General features: G+C 40.5%; 1 protein-coding gene across 4 annotated transcripts in view; it reads left to right on the top strand.

Annotated features, from left to right (window-relative positions):
* Dgki (diacylglycerol kinase iota) overlaps positions 1–14,944 on the top strand; it is a 429,274-nt gene that overhangs the window by 322,036 nt on the left and 92,294 nt on the right. For 2 of the 4 annotated variants that reach the window (XM_028768388.1, XM_028768389.1), the window contains one exon: positions 13,522–13,545. The exons of the other annotated variants lie outside the window; for them this stretch is intronic. In XM_028768388.1, coding sequence (XP_028624221.1) covers positions 13,522–13,545 — 24 coding nt within the window. The remainder of the gene's footprint in view (positions 1–13,521; positions 13,546–14,944) is intronic. 4 annotated transcript variants of the gene reach the window in all.

Below are 14,944 nucleotides of genomic sequence, written 5' to 3'. Positions count from 1 at the left end.
CAACTCAGGGAGAAAGGATTTATCTTAGCTCACAGGTCCTAGATACAACCCGTCAATGTTGAGCTTCCCACAGCAGGAAATTGAAGTCACATCCACAGTGAAGAGCAGAGAGAATGAACACATGTATGTTTGTGTTCAGCTTGCTTCCTCCTCTTTATATGCTTGTGAACTTATATGCTTGTGAGCAGGTCTTCCCACTTCAGTTAAATTAATAGAGACAATATGCCACTGGCATGGCCATAGATCCTTCTTCCAGATGATTTTAGATTCTGACATCACCCTCATACTGGATGTGAAATCCAAGAGATTACTGATCATTTTTGTTGAATTATAATTCAATGATGGTGGTAGGGATCCTCATTAAAATCGGATTTAATAAACCATTATATTGTGAGGGCAGACTTTCATATTAAGCTTGTAGATGCTGATACTTTATAACATTATACAACCTAGACTTTTAGTCTTTACTGTCTAAGAGAAGGAAAAGGCATTTGAGATTTATTTCTTGTTGTCTCTGCTGGGTTACCACTGATAATATAGAAAACACATTCGTCAGAAACAGGAAGAAAAACTAAAACAGGGTAAATAATGCCCAACATTGGGCTTCCATTTGAATCTGTTATCTTTGTCCAGGAGCTGAGGCTGGGATAATTCTGGGCTTTTACTTCCTCACATGAACTTTCTCATGAGCCATGTGCATTTTGTTGATGATTTGGAATGAGGAAAACTAAAGTGTCTGTTGGTAGCTAACTCTAGAGATGTTGCAGTATGGGCTGTAGCGGGGAAGGTGTCCAAGGAGATCTAGAATTCATTTTCTCTTTTTCCCTCTGATCTTTGCTCTGTAGCCATCAGAATATTTTCCCCATTTCTGTCTGTTACTCAAGAGCCCTATGCTGATGTTTTGGGTATTATCAGATCACCTTATTGGTGGTCTTGTAATCCACCATCATTCATGTCTACTTGATTTTATGGAATTAGCTCTCACCATTTTCCCTCTGATGCTTCTGTTGCCTTACTGAACCTTCTTCCGCACAGCTGAAGCTTGCAGCTGCAGGTCCACCAGGCTGTTAGGCAACTGTGTCACATGGATGTGCTTCCGCACCTGTGTATACCATCCCTGAGTGAACTTTGCTCCCCTATCTTTTATTACCTAATTAATTGGCCATGGAGAAGTCTCCCATTTGTCTCCCTTTGTGTGTTCCGTTGCTCCCTCATCCAGATAGCCCTCTTCATCTCACTCCTGTAGTCATTTGCTAATTTATCCTTGCATATTCATATTGTTTTCTACAAAATTGTCTCTTGTATTAACTGGCAATGATCTTTGTGAAATGTTGTCCAAGAGAAAGGTGAGGAACTCTTTGAAGCCTTGGATTAAGCTCGTAGAAAAGGACTCAGGATTTTGGTGGGCAGTATGATAGCCCATCTATGTTTACTGGTTGTGTATTATTACCAGTAATGGAAGTTCTATACTACCAATAGATGGTGACGTAAGGGCTCTCTCTTTCATGGTGTTCACATCTCAGCGGTGTTCCTGAGTGTTTGGATCTGTCTGTCTCCCTTTTTAAATTGGCAGGCTATAAAACTGGTAAGAAAGGTTTACATCTCAATAGGTCAGAGAAAGAAATTATCATTGTAAGTTTGCTTACATAAATGCTTTACAGAATAAGAGTACAGGAGGATTTAGTAAGGACACTTGTCTAAAGTTTAGTCAAACTGGGAACATTGAAGTTGTCATCATCAATGTAGATTTGAAACCTTCATCGATCAGAAATTTGTTGACATCCATTCAGTGTGTGTGTGTGTGTGTGTGTGTATACATGTGTGTGATTGTATGTGTATGTGTTGTGTGTCTGTGTACATGCCACAGCATGTATATGGAGGTTAAAGGGCAGCTGTGAGAGTCCATTCTCCTTTTTCCCAGGTTGGTCCTGAGGATCCAACTCAGGCCACAAGTCCAAAGTAATAAACTTTTTCCAGCTGAGCCATTTTACCAGCCTTGTTTGTTTTCTGAGATGCATTGTTGCTATGTAGACCAGGCTTGCCTAAAACTGAGCTGTATAGCCCATATTTGCCTTGTGCTCAAGCTGGCCCTCCTACTTCAGTCTACCCATATTTAAAGAATAATGTCTTGGATTCTAAGTATAAAATTGTGGGGTGGATAGTTTTATGTCAGTTTGACACAAGCTAAAGTCTTTGGAGAGAAGGGAGCCTTAAATAAGAAAATACTTGCATAAGATCAGGCTGTCGGCAAGCCTATAGGTCATCTTAACTAGTGACTGATCAGGGAAGGCCCAGCCCATTGCGGGTGGTGCCAATCTCTTGGCTGGAAGTTAGTCCTGTGTTCTATAAGAAAACAAGCTGAGCAGTCTATGGAGAGCAAGCCAGTAAGCAGCATTTCTCCAAGGTACTTGCATCAGTTCCCATCTCCAGGTTTCTGTCCTATTTGTGTTCCTGCCTCACCTTCCTCCAATGATGGACTACAATGTGGAAATGTAAGACAAATAAACCCCTTTCTTCCCAGCTTGCTTTTGCTCACTGTGTTTTGTCACAGCAATAGTAACCCTGACCTAGACAAATAGTGAAGTCTCAACCAGCACTAACTCCAATGCAGACAGACCTTCCTAATTCCTGACCCTGAGCTCCTTCCCAGGTCTTGCTGTCTCACACTACCAGGATGGCCTAGGACTATACAACAATTGCCTTTGTCTGAGACCTTCTTCCCATATTGAAATTCTCATGTTTGTCACTAGAGGGAGCACTCCTTATGAAAGTCTGTCTGGTCCTGGGTTATGTGTACCTTCTCAGAGTCTTAAACAAACTTTAATATTTGTCCACAGGAATTCCCATCATAAGGCTGTCACTAATAGGATATTTTATATACACAACTCTTCCCCAAAGTTCACTAACACCTTGAAGGCAAGTATTGTACCTTACTCAGTACAAAATGCTAAACTCCTGGCATATGTTATAGTTGCCTCTGGTGTCAGAAAGTACTTTAAACCTGTTTTCTAAAGTGATTCACTGAATGACTTATAGACCTTCAGCCAAGTCCCTTTTGTATACAATGTGCCTGCCAAATTAAAAGAAAAGGAAGTCCAGATGTTGCTACTAAAAATTAAAAATACCAAAGAATTCATGGGGATTTAAAAATGCAAATTTCATATTCCCAGAGATACTGTCTTAGTTACAGTTTTATTGCTGTGAAGAAACACCATGATCAAGGCAACTTTTATAAGGGAAATATTTAATTGGGGCTGGCTTACAGTTTCAGAGGTTCAGTCCATTATCATTATGGTGAGAAGCATAGCTGCCTGCAGCAGACATGATGCTGGAGGAACCACTAGTTCTGCATCTTTATTTGAAGGCAGCCAGGAAGAGACTAGATTCCATATGGGGCTGTCAGAGCTTAAGGATAGGAGACCTTGAACTACCCCCCCCCCCACCCCCAGTGACATACTTCCTCCAACAAGGCTACGCCTACTCCAGTAAGACTGTGCCTCTTTATAATGCCACTCACTGTGGGGCTAGCATTCAAACACATGAATCTATGGGGGGCCAAACCTATTCAAGCTACCACAGATACCCTCTCAGGTAGAGTGCTATTGTGACAAAAGGCAGAATTCAGTATAATTGGAAACAGAGATTTGTGGAGAACCAACTAGTTTCCAGAAAATGTACTTTAGAAATCTCACCTAACAAAGTCCACTAAAAACTACATAGCTTGCTTTTATCTTGTGACTGACATTTTAAATTAACTACAGACAGGACCTGGTTTAGCTTAAGCTACAGAATTCGAATTTTAATCATAAGAACCAGAGGTTGTGAAATCTTTCACAGACTGCAGACATAGCAGGGCAAGGCAGTGTTCATAGGGTGCCTGGTTCCCTTTTGTATGCTAATCTGCTTATTAGTGGTCCTTGCTAGTTCCAGGTAAGCAATGGGCTGCTAATGATGTCAGGTTGTAGGAGAAATGTACCCGTAGCAGCTCATGGTTGGGGAAGACTGAAACACTGCCAATTGACTCGATCTCATTATTAACAGATGTCAAGTAAGAATTCAATCCCAGAAACCTTGGCACATTTCAAGCTAATGAGATAAAGTGGAGAGATTCCACGTGTCTCTTACCATATCCTCTCTTAGGGTTTTCTGCCCTTCCTCCATCCCTGCCTTTCTTTGTCAGCTTTCATTTTCAGTCTGTAATTCCTATCAGCCCTTTGACCTCTTGAGTAATCCTTGACACTAAGAAGGGGAGGCACGTTTATCAGGCAGTTATCTGCTGCCAGTGGAGTACCCGCCCACGGCAGACATAGGGCATTTCTCATGTCTGAAAAGTAAGGAGATGCTTTTAAAAGCAAATTGATGCTTATACACAATTTAAGGGGATAGCAGGGAGGATTTTTTTATACCCACTTCTCCCCCAAGTCTCCACCCCACCCTCATTACTAACCTCTACCTGTGTGGTGCCCCAGGAACAGCTCTCGTGCACCATGTGTTTCTGTGAATGCACCATGGCCTGAGTTCACTCCCATACTGCCACACACAGGAAGTTCGTTACTCTAGAAGCAAACCATGGTATAAAAGCACCACGTTCATCTTCTTCTCCCAAACTCGTGTCTGCCACTGGACTCTCCCTGCTACCTCAAGCTTCTTGTAGATTTCCCTATAATTTTTTGTTAATTTACTCTTTGATCATTTAATACATAGAATATATTCTGGTAACACTCATCTCCCACCTTGCCCATCCCACCTCAGACCATCCTGTGAATCCCCTTTCTCTAACCAAGACCCCCAGGCTCATGTATTTTTGTTTTGTCTGTTATCTTTATGTTGTGACCTACTGGGTTTAACTGGGCCAGTAAATTAACAGTGGCCACATCACTCATTTTCTCTCCCCAGCATCCCCTAAGACCACTAGCTCTTCTGGGCAGGGCTTGGCTGGGCCCCATCAGCCCTTTCCACCTCTATGATAGAATGTTTAGGGGTCCAGTCTTGACTTTATACAACAGTCGTAGCTACTGGGAGTTATGAGTGCCATGGGCAGATTGTGCCTACAGTACCATATTTCATAGCTTTCATCCTCATTATTATCTGTCTCTTTTCTCTTCATAATTTTACTGGTTATAAAACATTATATAGTTGGAAGCATATAGTAGTAGGCAGTCTTTCAGATTCATGTTTGTCACTTAGCAGCATGTATTTAAAATTCTAATAGGGCTTTTAGATCTTGATAGCTCATTTCTTGTTATTGCCTGGTATTCTGTTGTACAGACACATTGCTGTAGGTTTAACTATTCACCTACTGAAGAATACCATGGTCACACCCACAGTTTGAAAATTATTTTCTAAAGAATGCTATAAACATTCATACGTAGATTTTTGTGTGGACAGAATTTTCAGCTCGGTTCATTACAAAGGAATGATTTTGGATGGATGGCATGCTGAGACAATATTTAATACCATATGATAAAACATACTAAATATGGTAAAACTTTTCAGGGAGGGGAGGGGTCTCATGGTCCCCACCCCCAGTCATGGAATGTTGGAGAGACACGCCTTTTGTAGGTCTTCACAGTGGCTGTGTCCTCATGACTGCAGTGGCAGGCTGCATCTAAAAGGCAGCATTTTCACGGCACTCATCTGCATCCTTAGTCCCCTGCAGTCTTTCTGCTCTCTCTTCCTAGATGCTCCACGGTCCTTTGGAGGGATGATTTTGATGCTGCCTTTAGTGCTGAGCACTCAATGGCCACTTACTCTCAGCACTTGAACCAGTTATGATGTTGCCCAGTCCATCAACTGGAGGGTGAATGGATAATAAAACCATGGTTCGTATATGTCATGACATTCAGCTCTAGAGAAAAAAAATTATGAGATCTTCAAGAAAATGTTTAGAACTGAGAAATATCCCACTGATGAGGTAACCCAGGATAAGAAATATAAACACTACATATTTTCTTTCCTATGCAGAACCTAGCTTCAAATTTATAAATTTACCGTGTCTAAGTTGAATTGTATATCCACAGACAAATGAACGCAATAAAAGAGCCATTTTAGAATTTGTTCTTATTGTTGAATTTTAAGGATCTATGCATTGAGGGTGCGTTTCCTTTTCAGAGAAGTGCTTTGCAAAGACTCTTTCCCAGTCTGTGCCTTGTCTTCATATTCTCCTAACAGCGCCTATACAGAGTTTTCATATTGAGGGAGTTACATTTTCTTTCACATTCCATGATTTTGGTTTTCTGTCTAAAGTATCATTGCTAGTTCAAGTTCCTCCAGCTTTTCTTCTGTGTTAATTTCTAAGGGATAGCTTTTTCTTTGTTGTTGTTACATATTAGTTGTTAAAAAAGATAGGGCATACTTGACATTAACCCTGTTGCTTGCCCATAAGTCCAAAATTGATCCTAAATGAAATGTCAAATTTTACAAAATGTCTGCATGTGCTCACAGGAAGCATCTTGTCTCCATTTAGTATCTGTATTTTGATAGTTTACTCGGTTGTTCAAACATTTCCTAGTTTATGGTCTTTTATATCTGTGATTATATTCATTAATCTCTTCAGAAACTGATAACCTTAGTCCTTGTGCCTTTATAAAATAACCCCAACAATAGCAACATAGAAGAGAAAAGGTTTTAACTTAATTACTCTATTTTAGCTTCCAATTCCACATTAGTCACTCACGCTGGAAGTGTCACAGTAGCAGGCATGTTAAGCAGCCAGGCCCATCACTTGCACAGTCAAGGGCAGAGAGAGAATGAGTGTATGAATGTCTACACTGGGTTTTCATGTCTCCTCTCACACAGTTCAGGACCCAGCCCAAGGGAATGTGCTCTCAGGCTGGGTCTTCTCACCTCAGTTAACATACTCATGATGGTCTCACACACACATACCCACAGGCCAACCTAATCTAGACAGTGTGTCATTGACACTCTCTACTCAAATGGTTCTAGATCATATAAAGTTCACAATTGATGAAGTCACCCGTCTCAGTGACAGCATTTTAAAATGCCCTAGCAAGGTCTCTGTATTCTGCATCTGTATACCTAGAAGGGAACTGAAACTCCTGAGGTTTCTGAGAAGCTTCTCCCCAGGGCGTCTCATGTTCTTTCCAGGATCCCTCTGAAGATAGCTGTTTGTGCTTTGAATGAATAAATGGACCCATTTAGCCGCAATTTTGCTTTAACAGGTGGTATACCATAACCGCAGAAGTGTCGGATAATTAAATCCTGTCTTTTTTCTCCCCTCTGAAGCATGCTAATACCTTTATTTCCACACTGATACCTTGTTGAATGTATCACAGTTCCTTGCAGGGAATGAATTAACAGCTGTGAGTTTCTTCCAGTTTATTAATCCTGTTCTCAATTTCATGTAGACTGGATGTCAGAGACAGCTCTTCCTGGCTTTGCTCCCTAGGGCTGTTGCTTAGATCAAGGGGCTGCCAGCTGCTGGTCCCTTCCGTCTTTGTAGATCTGGTGATTTCTCTTATTTAGTTTGGTGTAGCCCTCTCTATCTGGTATCAAAGGTTTTATATGTGGTCCGATGAAATTTGCTCTGAGTGTTTATCAGTGACCAGTATGCATTGATAACAGAATTACAAGAAGGCATAGTGACTCTAATAAGTCTGAGAGGAGATTATCGGATGGATTTGCTATCTATAAGTGCTTTGCAGGCATTACTTAATCTTCACAGTAATGAGGAGGTAGGAATCATAATCTCATCCATTACGCTGGGCTGTCAGGCTGTGCAGAAGAGTGAAGGAAAGCTAAGCTCACTGGCTCTATAATTATTACATTTTTCTTAATGTAGTTATTTGCCAACGATATTCCAGCATTAAAATGGCATGTGAAATGGCTATCAAATAGATAGTGGTTATAAACAAATGTTTCATAAACATTCATTCCAAAAAATCTTTGGAGACACTTTGAATATCTAAAGCTAAATTATTGTACTTTTTATACCTCAAGGGAGAGTGTGAGATTTGTTTCCTGTTTAGAGTATGTTGGTAGTCAGTCAGCTTTTCAATTCCATGTTAAACATTCAAATATAAGCATTTTAATAGCAAAGCAACCCTTGTGATTGTTCATCACAAATTAGATTAAAGTCGTCTGTATTCTGTATTGAATCTATGGCTTTCAAAGCTATTAGCGACTGCTTGCTATATATAGGTTTATTTCTGCATAAAGTCAACTGCATTCACTTAAGTTCCATGAACACTGAATTCCAGTGAAGATTGTCTAGTTATAGCAAGCTTCATTCATGGTCTGTGTAAATCAGACCATGTAATTTGTGTAAATCACTCAGAAGGTGGCCTGTTGAAAATCCAGCAGCTTTGAAATGAACTCTACGTGTGCCAAGTGTGTTCATGCAGACTTTAATCATAGTTTCTGCATCCCCCAGTCCTGATCTTCTGTACAGCCTTAGAATTGTTGCTCTTGGCCCTCCATATTCGCAGTTTTCCCTGTGAAGCTTGAGGGATGACAGATCCAGCCCCTCCTTGGCCAATCTGTCCCCCATTTCTGCCTTCACTCTCCTGAGCTCAGTTTTGAAGGTTAATGACATCCTGTGTCTTTCAAAGCACTCTCAGCTCTTCTTTCCATGCTGTTACTTTATTTCTGTACTTATACCTTGTTGACCATTTGGGTTCAACAAATGGGTGGCCACTGGGAGTAAAAGACATATGGCACTGCCTTGCTGTTTGGCTATTTGCGACATTTAGAGTGTATCACCTAGCCCTTCTGAGGATGCGTCTTTCCACTTCTCAGCATTGTAGCAAAGATTGAAGAACAAAATAAATAGATACTTTTTTTATATTGGTGTAAGTTATTTTTCCCTCTGCCTCTTCTTTGCCATCCTTTCCTTTCCTTTGCTCTTTCTCCTCTGTCCTCTGTATTTCCCTTCAACTTTAATACAGCACAAGGTAGTTCATGTTCCCATAATGCATGTTCAGGGAAAGTCAGTTCTGGCCTGGTTGGCCCTGCTGAAGGTGGAGAGTGATTTACTCATATAGGACAATAAATGACCTCAGATTGTAGCTTTTGCTCCCAGCAGATTGCTTTCTCTGAGTATGTAGGCATTGTGCCTGGGATGGATGGATGGATGGCCATTGCTTAGCCCACATCTAGGGACTCATAAAGCTTCCATGTACAATAAACTTAGGTTCCCAACCATTGTGAATTCTCATGGGCTTTCTCAGGCTGCAGCATACCTCTAAGCTACACCAGAATAAAAACATGGATCCAGAGATTCTGGGAGAGGGCAACATATTAGCAAAGGTCTTTTGTCTCTCTTCAATAAAATAATTGATTAACTTGACTAATTTATTTTGTTGGGTTTTTTTAACATCATATCTCCTTATCTTTGGAAAATAGTTCTCTAGTTTTCTTAAACTCCAAGCACCTTCTGTTGTAACCTCTCCCAACTTTGGTTTTCACTAGTTTGAGCAATTCAATCCTATGGGCAGATCTTGAGGCTACTTCTCTTCCTGGGACCTGTTTGACATTTGTGGTAAGATATATAATTTAGAAATCCTACTTGACATGTTTGATTTTAGTGCCTGGAGACTTTAAAAGTTTCTTGTTGATAAAAGAGTATTCTTGTAGATTGTTTGCCACAAGAGTTGAATGTACTGAAGATGACTAGTGCTAATATATGCACAATTTGGCATAAATTTGAATAATGAGCTCAAGTAGTCCTAACGTCAAGTGTAGAAGAAAAAAATTAATTAGTATGACCTGTTGGCATTTTATTTCAAATATAAAATCCGGAGAGTGCACATGTGAAATGGGTGATGCATTTCTCAGCTCAGCTAATTTAACCACTTTCCAGATTAGGAGAGATTTAAACAATGGCAACATGCAAAGCGGTTAATGGAGTGGGTGCGAAACCCAAGAGCGGGAAGTGGGGCAGGACTCCTGGCTGGAAGTAAGCAATTGGTGGTATAGTTTCCCCAGAGCTGAGGATCACCAATTAACTGCACAATTTCTCCCCAGTTTCTGTACCTGAATTTGTCACAGTGTCACCATTGCCTTGAGGGCTCTTTTGCTGTTTTGTTGACTTCTAAGTCCTCACATATAGATATTAATGAGGATTCATGGGAGACACAGAATCATCATGGCACAATGATATAGGAGGGACTTATTATGAAATGCGACTAGCTTATGCAGTTTTTAGGGGCAGATCCTACCATATGTCATCTGCAAGCCAGAGACAGGAATGCCTACGATGTAGTCAGCCCCTCTTCGAAGACTTGAGATGCACAGGAGCCAGTGGTGGACTTCCCAGCTTCAATCTGAGAACTCAAGAGCCTGTATGAGGGTCGTTCTACTGCTGCTGTGTGGTCTGAGGTCCAAAGACCAAGTAATTAAGAGCTGTGATACCAGGTGGCCGGAGAAGAGGTATACCCCAGTTCAACAGGAAAAGAGAGGGAGAGAGGAAGAGATGAGAAAAGAGAGGAGGAGGAGAGAGAAGACACTTTTGTTGTCCTGTCACTCCAAAGATTAGGTAGTACCCATCACACTGGTAAAAGTGGCTCTTATTTATTTAGACAACAGATACAGTGTTCATCTCTTCTGGGTACTAATACAGTCAGAAAAAATGCATTATTACTTATGCGGGCATATTTTAGCTCAATCTAACTTGCATACAGAATGCACCATAATGCTATATATGTAAAACAGAGAGGTTTCAAAATTAATACTAATTATCTGTCACATAATGTTTTTTGTTTTGTTATAGTTTGTTGTTTTTTTAGAGCAGAGCATGTACCCCCTCCTGTCTTTTCGATCAGGATAAAAATCATGCTAGGCTCTGTAATGTCTTTTTCTTGATACTTAAATCAGATAATGGCTGAGTCTGCAAAGTAAATCTGCTTCATAGAGAAACAAACAACCAAACAACACGTGGAATTTTCTAAGAAGTCTTCCAGAATTGCTGCAAAGCATTTCTGGCCACTATCTGGCTTCAGCTTCCCAAAGAGTGTGCAATGTCCATTCTGAGAGGATTTGTGGGGCACCATGATAAGTAAGTTCTGGAAACGTTTGGCATGTGCTAGGAAGGTTTCAGCATGCTTTCTACTGTTAAATGGAGAAGCTGCTCCAAGCAGGAAGTCTTTGCAGTTTTCCTCATTTGTTGTGATCTAACTCTTGTTCTAAGAAGTGGGTTAAGGAAAAGCATATCTAGGAATAATAGTGTTTTTATATGAGTATATTTACACAAACACACATACTTGCACATGTAGCTGGTTTAGGCTTTTGTGCATTCTGTGTCTGGTTTGAAAACTAGCATTATAAGGGACATGACAGTCTTAGTGATGACGGTTTTGTGCACATCTGTCTCTGGACTCACATGCTTCAATTGTTTTGAAAGTCAGTGCATCTCTTGTCCTAAGATCTTGTAGCTGACACTGGAAGATTCCCTTTGACTTTGGATTGCTCATTTCCATTATCTCCTGTGTTTTTATCCTATTACAAAACTTAAGCTTTCTAATACTTAAATATTCTAATAGCTTATCACTAAAGGACGTTTGTTCTTTATTCAGTTCTTGGGTTTGTTTAATGGTTTAGATAATGCAAAGAAGTCATATAGGTTTGTCCAGCTTGTGACCTGTTCATGTAGCACAAATATAGCCCAATAGTTAATCACAAATGACTTTTAAATTATGAGGTCTTTTATTTTATTTTGTAACTGGATTTCACTGTTCTTGAACATGAGCTCTGCAGATGGCTGAATCCAGTTGCAACTCTTGTGGAACAGTCAAACAGGAATTTTCCAGCTGCCGCTTATTACCTTGGAGGAGTTAAATACATTCTAATTACTGATCTTTTTGTATGTGTTCTTATTTTTTTCTCTCTTGAAGTCCTTTCTGTTCTTTCTTTAAAATAATGATACTGTTTGTTTTTATTTTGTTTTTGTCTTGTCAACTTGACAAAGGTTATAGTTATTTGAGAAAAACAACCTCAGTTGTGAAAAACGCCTGTGTCAGATTGCTTGTAGGAAAGTTTAGAGGACATTTTCTTGATTAATCATTGATATGTGAGGGGATAGTGCCACCCCTGAGCAGGTGGTTCTGGATCCTATAAGAAAGCCTGCTACATAAGCCATGGGGAACAAGCCAGGATGAAGCATGTCTCCGTGGGCTCTGCTTCAGTTCCTGTCTCCAGGTTCTTGCCTTGAGTTCCTGCTCTGTCTTTTCTTAATGACGGACTGTAATCTTCTAGGTAAAATAAAACCTTTCCCTAACTTGATTTCAGTCTTGGTGTTTATCACAGCAGTATGAATTAAAAAAAAAAAAAAAGATAAGACAGTTACTTTCCTGGGGCTGTGTGAAAACACGGTGACCAAGAGAACGTAAGGAAGTGAGTTTATTTTGGCTAATGGTTTGAGGGAGTAAGCCTTATAGGGAAGAAGCATAGTTCAGGTGGCAGGCGTGGCAGGAGTGGGGAGCTAAGAGCTCACATCCTTAATCACAGCATAAAACAGGGAGTTAACTGGAAGTGGATCAAGGCTTTAATCTGAAAGCCCACCTCCAGGGGGTGTGGAACTATATATCGGATCCTCCGGTTGGGCTCTCCAGTAGGAACAGAACTGATAATATCCGTCCCTCCCCCCAGAATCCATAAGTAGCCAATAATTCATCGGGGAAGGGTGGAGCTACATGAGTTCCCACCCAGTCCGTAATTGCTGTTGATGAGCTCAGTTTATGAAGTTTCAGTATAGATAACCTTAGCGTTTGTAAGATAATTATAAGATTGCAATCTCTGTGTCAGGCCTGGAAGACCACGTTTGACAGTTCTTTCTCTTTTTTTTTCTGCTTGCGTATTCTTTCTGTTTTCTCTTAGGCAGTGGTCTCTGAGCCTTAGAGGGAATGTTATATATGCCCTGATCTCAGCACCTTGGCTAGCCATGAGTATCTGCATTCCCTACTGTTTACACCCAAGAGAAGCTTCTTTGCTCATGACTGAGAGTAGCGTTAGTCTACAGGTGTAAACAAAAGTTCTCAATGCTCTTAAAATTCAAAATGGTGTGCATTCATCTCATTACTGTGCTGGATGCTTGATGGATCTTTTTAGTTTGGAAATAAATGTTTTATTTTCTGACAATTCCCTTGTTTTCTTGTGTGCTTGAGATGATGCCGGATTTCCTGGTCTTTTCTTTGCTCTCCTTCCCCACTTTGTTTTGGGCTGTTTTGTTTTGTTTTGCCTCAACTTTATCTCCTAACCATTTGACTAAGCTCTGTATTTAGTCCATCAAATTTTCAAAGTACTTTGGATGTCTGGTTGTTTTCTGTGTGAAGCCCTGCCCTTCAAACTTTTCCTCTTCTTCACATCATCAACATCCTTTGATTTCACTTTGATATATCCATTTTCTCAAAACCTTGCAGTTATAAAAATGATAATATTTTAAAAGCTTTTTCTTTCTTACAGTTTGTATTTGATTTCATTTTTTATTTTACTCCCTACCTTTTGTGTTAGATGGATGTCCTAGTTTTCTGGTCATTTTCTATATTTCTGTTCATTGTTAAACATGAGAACCAAGGCTGGAGAGATGGTCCAGTAGCTGAAACTACTGCTCCTAAAAGGACCTGGGTTTGGCTCCCAGTACGTACTTTAGGCAGCCTGCATCTTCAGCTCCAGGGACTCCAGTGACCTCTGCTTCCCTCTGCAGACTCTCACATTCATGTGTATCCACCCACGCACACACACACAGCCACATACATCAAGATTCTTGCAAAAGATTTTGTATTTTGAGATTCTTTATGTGAACTAGGCAAACTGATCCTTGAGAATTCCAAGTTAGCGTTCCCTTTAGGTTTATATGAGGAGACCGCCCCCAGCTTTGGCACGCCCTCCTGTGGCCCTTTCCAGCTAAGCTCTGCTACCTGGGATTATGTTAGATTTCTCATAAACTAAAATTATTACAGTTAAAATGGATTTTGATCAGCAAAATTTCCAGTAATTAAATCGCAGCAACTTATCGACATTTTGTCTAGAATCTAAAAATCATGATTGGCTGGATTAGCATTTGACCAGTTATGAGAGATATTTCCTTGTTTTTCTTGACTATGCTTTAGGTTCTTACAGTTCTTAGCCTAGTAGTCCTAAGCCTGTTCTTCGGATGTCTACATGTCTTTTCCTCTGATCCAGTCTCTAAGAGACAGTTACATAGCATGGATGACCTTGAATGGTTGAATTTGTGTGGACGGTGCAGAATTCTGAGGTGTGTTCTGGACTACCCACATGTGCAGGACCGGTGATATAAAGAGATGGGGTATGGCTATGGGTCACAATCAGTGTGCTTTGTCCCAGCACTCCATGGATTACAAGAATTCTCATTCTGACGCCTCCTTCAGATATCAGCAAAGGTCTGTTTACAAAGTAGAAAAGTGTAGTCTATTCTCATAATTCTAGAACTTTATGTCAAAACCGTGCCTGTGTAGGTGTATGAAATTCAAGTCTAACATTCTTGCCTTGGACCTTAACAAATGTTGGGTGTGCGCTTGCAAATATGCTAACACTTTGCCCCACAGGTTTGTCAGATTTCAAAAGTCTTCCTTATGCCAAAATGATAGATAACCTGATGACAGATTTTAGCAACCTATCTATGAGGGAATGAAATTCTAGGTCACTGTACTCTGCTAATTGTAGCTACCCCCCATTTTTAGATAGCAGTGGTGCCTAACATGAGGGGTCTAGCCCTCTAGCACACAGTGCTCCTACGACAGCTGCCCTGCCCCCCAGTTCCTCACATTTCTGATGGTGCTCATAGCGAGACTGTAGAGGAGTCTATAAACGGTGTTGCTTAGGGACTTTTTTCCCTCTCTCTTTCCTTCTCATCCTTTTTATCTTGTCCTTTTCCATTCCCCGCCCTCCCATGTTTCCTCCTTTTCCCTTTTTGGGAAACATTTATAAACTTTTTGGAGTTAGAGAGAGTTTTATGTTTACTGACGTTCAC

Source organism: Grammomys surdaster, unplaced genomic scaffold, assembly GCF_004785775.1.
Source record: "Grammomys surdaster isolate TR1022 unplaced genomic scaffold, NIH_TR_1.0 186, whole genome shotgun sequence".
Lineage (NCBI taxonomy): Eukaryota > Metazoa > Chordata > Mammalia > Rodentia > Muridae > Grammomys > Grammomys surdaster.
Note: the sequence above shows the minus strand (reverse complement) of the source record. Positions and strands in the feature narration are given on the sequence as shown.